The 8,754-nt window shown below is 31.8% G+C and overlaps 1 protein-coding gene across 1 annotated transcript; it reads right to left on the bottom strand.

Moving 5' to 3' along the window:
• Positions 1-7,490: 7,490 nt before the first annotated feature.
• LOC119667485 lies at positions 7,491-8,498 on the bottom strand. The gene has a single exon (XM_038076778.1). The coding sequence runs from the start codon at positions 8,496-8,498 to the stop codon at positions 7,491-7,493; it is 1,008 nt and encodes a 335-aa protein (XP_037932706.1).
• Positions 8,499-8,754: the final 256 nt, after the last annotated feature.

Below are 8,754 nucleotides of genomic sequence, written 5' to 3'. Positions count from 1 at the left end.
TTTTTAATTTTCATTGTTTACTGTTATTTATCATAATCATTTATCATTATTTTTATTTTAAAAGTTTCATGAAAGTTTCAATTTTATTAAATACTTCCTAAATTATATTAAACAGGAAACATCAAAGAAAGTGTTTTTTTTTTGGAAGGAGTGCAACTCAGTTTACAAGCTGCCTTGTTATTAGCAGATGACATTTTAAAATCCTCAACTGAAATTTATTTTTTAATGACACGGCGTTTAAATAAAGATAGTCTTGAAAATACTTTCGCAGTTCGTCGTCAAAAAGGTGACAATAACTCAAACCCCACAGCAAGTGAATTGAATAATATTTTAGCGAATATTATGACTTGCAAAATCATTCAGTTAAGTTATGTGACCAATTGTGAAATAAGTGAGGATAATGATAACAAGTGCCTTGATGATGTGCCTTCTTCATCTTTGATAGAACTCGATGAAAGTAACTCTAGCGTATCTAGTAACTGTGCAGTAGAAGCCTACTCTGATCTAAAGCGAAATGACATCGAAAATTGCATTATATCAGATGCATTTTCTAATTCAAAGTATATAAATATTGATTTATTGTCTTTAAGATATACAATACGGTACGTAGTTAAAAAAATACTTCCAAAACTAAATTGTGAAGCTTGCAATATAAACATAAAAAAAAGCGTTGTATTTTTGACTGCTCCAAGTGAGCTTTTCATTTACTATAAAAATTATAATTCTCTTTCAAATTTCGGTAACCTGTTTGTGCCATCACAAAGTTTTTTCGATGTTTCTTGTAAACATGTCGAGGTTTCTAAACACGTATTCAAAAATAAGCCAGATGCAATTGGCATTAAAAATTTAATAATAGAAATGTGCAAGAAAAAACACTTCAGTGGTTTAATGGGCCCTGTAATGAACATCTAATCCAGCTTCTTGAATTTTTAATTCTGATTATACTTCGTAACCATTGCTTGTGGGCCTTAGAGAAGTCAAAAATCACCAAACATTTCTAAAATGAATAAGAAATATGTTAGCTCTACAATTCAAGTCTGTGAATGTGCATCGTTCAAACTCAAATAATCATGAACACACTTTGTGCATATTATATGGCGTTTACATTGGCCGAAAATGGCTCATTTTGGTCAAAAATCGAAAATGAGTAGCGAATGGCTCATTCTTGCATATAAAATTTCAAGCGCGAAAATGAGCAATTTTCTCACATTCTGTATGAAAGACGTTCGAATGCATTCCACATATGTTCCAAATGCAAAGGAATCCATTAAACATACCCTAAATAAAAGCTTTTTGGCAGTTTGAGAAAGCGGTTTTTGACATATTCACAAAAAAAGGTAAACAAATGTTTGGTGGTTGTATTTTCTTGAAAGCGATGCACCTCTTTTTAGAACTTCTACTTCCCAAAAGGTAATTAATCGAAGTTTAAAAATATGTTTTAAGTTTATATTGTAAGGTTTGAAAGCATATTTAACCTTCATGCAATATTTTTTTGGCACAGGCCAAAAATCAAATCAACAAACAAATTGAAAAATCAGCTGTTTGAAATGAGAACAAATGAAATAGAACGAATGTAAACACTTTCAAATGGCTCATTCAAAATTAGCCATTTTCGGCCAATGTAAACGCCATATAAGTCTTGAAAATATTTAGAACAGCTGATTTTTGTTTACGTATTTAACAATTACGTATTACGTGTTTACGTATTTAGTTATCAGTTGAAGGCATACAAAAACATTAAACTCCTTCTTGGAAAACGTGTCCGGCTGTCAATTGCTGACGGTGAGGGGTCGCCTTGAGCTGAGTGACATCTCAGCAACGTGAATCGAACTCGAAAGTTTAGACACGCAATGTCGTGTTTGCGTATAAAAAAGTTATTAACGTAAAATTAAAGAAATTACATAATAAGTGATGTAGTTTATTACTATTGTATTATCTCTGGTTTAATAATGAAACATTGTTGTGAGTTCATTAAACCAGCATATACCAATGTTGTGAGTTAATTATTTTTTATATGATAATTTTTAACTCTAATAATTTTCAATTATCCGTGATTCTGAAAAAATGTGACTTAAAAAATATAATATTTTCATTTGTGTACAACATTAGTTGATCGTACATTTTCCTAAAAATAGGTAAGGCTATTGGCAACTTGGCACATGTTAGCTGAAGCCAAAACATCACTCTGATAAGAAATGCTGATTTTTGGTATAGTATGGTTAATAATTGGTGCCATTATGTAAATGACTAAAAAAATTGAATACAAAAGAACTGCAAGAATATGTAGAGTATTTTTCAATAAATGACAACTTTGTGAATTTGGCGAATTAAATTATGATATCCTTTTGTTAAACTATTGAGGTAATTGGGGCAATTTCAAGGTCATACGTTAGGCATTGCATCAAGTTTAGGTATATAAAATGAGCTAAGATTTTAAAAAGTAGGAGCAGTTTTTAAAGCAGAAGTGTTTAAAGCAGTAAATTTCGTATAGGTTTTTAGGATGTATTTTTGACAGAAGTTACCTTTTGTAATCTTAAGAGTTGTAGACGAAAGACTCTTAAAGAAGTTTTGCAATAGAAATTTTAAAGAAATTGTATCCTAAGTGGAAGGTCTGGCTGACAAAAAAAATAAATAACACAAATTTAAAAAGATAATTATAATGTGTACCCATTTGAAAATAACAATTCCGGAAACATAATAAAAATTCAACTGGAAACAATCGGTGGATACCACTTTGAAAATAAAAATTTTGTAAACATAATATAAATTATTATATCATTATTATATCAGCAATAGATCATAGTACAATGTTTATCCAATAAGTATCGAAAATGTAATGTGTTAAGTAATGGGGCGACTATAATCTTAAACTAATGAAACTTAAGAATAAAAAACACCGTCACAAGAGACCAAGGATATTGCAGGAATTTTCAACAAAGTACAAATAAAATGTGACCCTAGACAATAACGTAAACCAACAATGAAGGCCAACAAAGCTTATTGTACCGAATCATATAGTTTTGCCACCTGTTAATTATAAGCGTTTTTATAATTGGTGTTGTTTGTCACAAATTTTCCCCTCTATAAATTTGTTGTGGTTTCCTTAAAAGAATCACTTGTGTGTATGGACACTTTGGTGTCTGCTCCCACACCAGCTTCCTCAACTACATCAGAGAAGAGCATGGGTATGCGCTATCTTTTCGATGAATACACCCTAAGTGAAGATGTGGACACCACAAATTAACCTGCATCACAGCAGGGCTGCATTCCCCAGCCTGCTGCAACGCCTCAGCAACAATGAGGTTGAGATGGTCCTGATACAAGAACCATGAATTTATAAGTATCTTGTATGCGGCATCAGGACAAATAACTACAACTTATTATATGCGGTAAATAAGGGTAAGCCTAGGTCCTGCTTATTGATTAATAAAAAATTTAATGCGCTTTTATTTTCGCAATAGTAAGTATTGAGGGCTCCTAGGACCAAATATGGGCAGTATCTGCATATTTGGTACACGATCACGCTGCACTATCATCGAATATCCTGCTACGGTTAACAAGCGGCACCAGGTGACTTGTAGAGGAGCTTATGTTGCCATACCAAATACCCATGTGCACTTTACAACATCGCTAGCACAACAAATACTCGTTACTATAAATATGATAGCAGAGTAGTATACATACAGGCAGTGTAAAATAAAACCTAGCAACAGTAAGAAGCCGAAGAATATATAGTAACAATATATATAATAAATTCCAACAGCTTATTATAGGCTGCGATACCAATGCTCACTATGAGGTTTGGGGCAGCTCAAATACAAACAAAAGAGGTGAGTTACTTTTTGATTTTATTTTTAGTACCAATCTTTTTATTTGTAATGATGGCAAACTTTTATTATTAAAAACAGGCAGGAGGTATTAGATGTCACTTTTGCTACTGCCAAGCTTCATAAATCGGTTAATAAATGGAAAGTGTCCACTCAGCACTCTATCTTAGATCACATGATTCTAGAATTTATATTAACCCTAGATGAATCGAGCATCTACAACCAGAGAACGTTCAGACATGTGAGAAATACAAACTGGACGAAATATAAAGCAGCGTTAAGTGAGCTGTTGTCAAGACTTTCCTCCGATCCCCCACGGAACACTGTTGATCTGGACAATCAAATTCAAGATCTCACCTCAGTGCTCAATAAAGCTTTTAATTATATCCACCCCTTACTCACATAGGAAAAAAATTGATTATAATTTTCGATTCCTTTTTTTTAATTACTTGTAAACTAGTGTTATAAGAAAGTAAAGTAAAATAACATATAAAATATAAAGTAAATATAAATAGAAAAATAAAAACAATACATTTTTGAATAGTTTTGAAAAAAAATACTTGTGTGAATTGATTTTACTTACTGTACTTTTTTCTACTTTCATCATATCATAAATGTCAATTAATGTAATTTAATTAAATTGTTTTAAAATATGTTTTTAAAACGAATACCAAATTTATCTTGCAATACATAACAAACTTTAGATATGCAATATATCAAATATAAATGCGATATTGTGGATTTGTACTTTATACTTTTGAAGCTTTCTTTATTGTCGAAGTACCGTAAAGTCACTGTTCATTGTTATAAGAAAGTTCATTGCTTATAAAACCAAACACTCCTTTATTCCATTCGAACGGCATGGTTATGCAGCACATGATTTCTTACGTTTTTGCTGTTGTTCATTTTCTAACAAAATTTATACTATTTTCAATATTATTCCTATGTGCTTACCGCCAAAACATAACTTTTTTAAATTACTCGGCACTAAGTTATATATATCAAAATCGAAATAGATATAATCACTAGGATGTTTCGAAAAATAAAATTTTTTTTTCGAAACGCTATAGTGCGCAAAAGTTGCCTCTAGTATAGAATAAAAAACTGTAAAAAAATAAAAATTATCAGTCGATATCTTCCGCTCGCGCATCGACTCCGAAAATTGGCAAAACTGATTAAATCGATCATTTTTAAAAAAAAATTTCAATTATTAATATACATACAATTAATACAGTTTAACTTTTCTTATTCAGTTTAAAGTCCAAAATATTAAAAAAAAATAATAAGCCACTGATAAAATAATATTAACCTGTCGCCCAATATCATCGCAAAATTGATAAAACGCGTAATTTTCGCGCCTTTATTTAAAAGTGACGACAGTTGCAAATTGTAACTGAACATAAATGCATTGCACAATAGTCTATTACCGTAATATATTGTTCAAACTACCAGAAATTGTACAGCATTGGAATTTTTTATTTATATAATTTAATTTTTAGTTTTTTTACCTAATTTACCCAAAGGTTAAAATATTTTTTGGGTAGACATGAAAATATTTCTATATCAATATTTTTGCTTGAACTATACTGAATATTATTTATATTCAATATAATATAATATAATATTTGAATTTTATTTAAATAGTATTTATTACTAATATCCAAAAATTTTAAATCAATGGCGACTATGAACAAATAACAATTCATAACTATGTATCTTGTACATATGGCCGAGACAATATTATATTATGAATACACCTCGGTAGATACTATCCTTAGAAAAGCGTATAAAATAAATCGTACCAAAAAATACATATGAGGTATGTTAATTTGGGGATATGTTCCATAACTTTAAAAAATCGTGTAAGACAAAAACATTCGGAATATTTTACCATAAAATCGTGTAAAAAATTTTAAAAAATAAATCGAAAAAAAAAATTCATTCACAATCCACAACTCTTAAAGCTTGTGGATTAAGAGGTTTATTTATTAACAGAGGCTTTAATATTTTATCACCAGAAGCGTTACTTCAAAGCAAAAACGTTACCCGCTCATTGGCTGCTTTAAAACCATCAACAGATTTTTCAGGTTTTGCTATATACGTTCTGTCCGGCATTTTCTTCAAAATAACCCCGTTTCATCGGCATTAAATATTTGATCTGGATCGGTACCATCATTTTTAATTATTTTTGCTGATTTATTCGGAAAGCTTTTTGCAGCATTTTCGTCTGTTGATTCAATTTCTCCCTTAATTTTTATATTGTGAAATGCGTGTCTTTTTAAAAAACCTGTTAGCCAATCCCTCTTGCATTAATTGGCTGTATATTCTTAGTGCTTCTTCTTTTATAATTCTACCATTAACAGGTATTTTTTTTTACCAGTAATAAAGTTTTAATAGAAATTCATGCAAGATCAAAAAGAAGTGTATTTGGCCTTAATTGTGAAACGTGTTATTTCAAAAGAGTTGTAAAAAGTTGTATATATGGTATTATTCGTTTTAATCGAATATATTTTGGTTTGTTTTTGCCAACATTTAAGTTAGCAATCTCTGCTAACAGAAATGTAAGCGTTTGTACTGCATTACGACTAAAGATAACTTCACATACATAAAAAATATTATGATTTATATAGTTTTTTAATAAGGAGGTTGAAAACGTTTCAATAGCTTAGATGCTAATGATAGAATTGAGTGCAGACGAAACGTCGACTCAATGGATCTTGAAGAGGAGAAACTCCAATTCAAGTGCGCGAACTTTGGATTGATTCCTTACAATTAAACAAGCAGTTTGCTAGTTAGAAACCTTTATTGTAATGAAAAATGTATCTGCAATTTACCTCTTAAATATAAGTGATAAATTGCCGATACGCATATTAACAATAATGCAAAATTAATAATTAAAATAAATTAATTATAAATTGCAAATAATACAATTTAAATAAAATGCAAAATCAATACAATTGAAATAAAATGCAAAATCAATAAAAATTAATTAAATTATTTTTTAAATAAAAATATGAAATGTTATAAAACAACGTGGAGTGCATTTGCTGACTTCGCAAAATGCAGTTCCAAGCAAATTGCTTTGAACTGCATTGTTACGAAAGAAGAAGTCAACGAACCGGTCAGCCTTGGCATTGGTTTCGGTTAGGAAATAAATGCAAGTCTATCATATAGTTCGTTGACTTGTCAACATACTGCCCCCGTTGAATTAGAAGAATTCAAGACATATATAACAATAATAATCATAATAAAAATAATATTATTCTTCAATGTTGATTGTGAAATTCTGAGGGCTTCTTGGTGCCGGAGAGGGATGTTGAGATTTACATCGTCTGTAGCGGCATCCTACTACAACTAGAATGAAGATTATTAGTATGCCGAGAGTTATGTAACTGGTCACGTAATGGTGAATATTATGTTTGTTGAAGCTCGTCGGTGCCTCTGATGCCAAAGCTTCACGTAGGTGTTTTATTTCATCCAGGCTTACGGTGTATTCGGCTGGATTATATGAAATTTTTGGCAGTTTGTGTGTTGAATTAGGCAATGGTTCTGAGTTGAAACGAGCGTATGATTGTCGCATGTTGCTTTTGTATACATGATGTCCGCGTATCAAGAATTGCTCGTGTTTCAGTATACAGTTATCTTGAACCTCGAATCGGCCAGCTAAATCCAGAGTGAAGTGCTGTATTGTGTTGTTGCATACGAGGTTGACATGCCGTAAATCCATTGATTAGAATTGTGTAGCTGGAACCAAGTGGTATTTTGATCGAGTCGTTGAAGTTGACAGCTGGTTGCGTCTTTATTGTGAAACAAGTCCATTTCACATTTTCCTATTTCGGCGTTTGCTCGATAAATTGGGTGTTGTTGATAGCATAGATAGATGTTGTTGCTGACCTCATGACAACCGACCAACTCCTTATTCATAGGATACAGTTGTTCCTTATGCAAATTTATTCCGATAAATCTTGTTAAAGGGTTAATGATGACAAGTGACCCATTTATTGCAGCTGGAATTGGTGTTAATTGGAACAATTCAAATGTTTCAGAATCTACTAATGGCAGTAGTAGCGAAAATACAACCTGTGTATCCGTTTTAAATAGCTTGAGTTCAATGAGTCGAAAATACTCCAAGATGCTGTCATCTTCTATTGGAAGTTGTAGATTTTGCGATAAGTGTGTCCGAATGTTTTGCAGTTCCTTTCGAAACTGATCAGTGGATATGAGTAGAGGATTAATCTTGCCATGATGACCATCGGTGATAGCGTCTATTAAGGCCTGTTGTTGCATTTGGAAGTTGTGAGTTAACGTTAGTACTTGCAACGCCAATGAAGTAAATGTATAATATAATGCACTTTTGTCGAGTGCATTACTGACATTATTGATAGTTGACATTATCAACTTTATTTGTGCATCTAAGTCAGTGAATTTCCGTTTTGAGGCGTCTTGAGTTTGTTTCAAGATGTTTAGTGTTGCGTCCAAAATTGATGTGTGGTTTTTAAGTAATTTGTTAAGGTATTCTTCGTTGTCGTAGATTTGGCTCAAATGGTGTTTCATCTCTGTTTCATAATTTGAGTCTAATACGCCAAACAAGGAATTAGCTACATTTCCAATAATATTTATTGCTCCCCGTTTCGATCTTGCAATAGGGGATTTGAGTAGGGCATTTTCCATTTCAATGTCGCTGTGCCAGTGGTCATAAAAGGTTACGAGCCTGTCGCATGCAAATTGGCCACCGCTTTGATGACAAATGTTATCAAGGGCTGCTGTAGTCGATCTAATCGAATCCCAGGCAATCCAAAAAGATGATAAATTGTAGTATACTACAATGTTCCACTGACTTGATATGATTTTGGTAGCTCCGATGTTTTCGAAATAGAGTCCAGGTCTGGTAAATTGCTCGACGATTGGGCTGCATTGGGATGTAGTC

Source organism: Teleopsis dalmanni, chromosome 1 (genome assembly GCF_002237135.1).
Source record: "Teleopsis dalmanni isolate 2A chromosome 1, ASM223713v2, whole genome shotgun sequence".
In the NCBI taxonomy this organism is placed as follows: Eukaryota; Metazoa; Arthropoda; class Insecta; order Diptera; family Diopsidae; genus Teleopsis; species Teleopsis dalmanni.
This window is presented reverse-complemented; position numbering and strand designations above follow the sequence as displayed.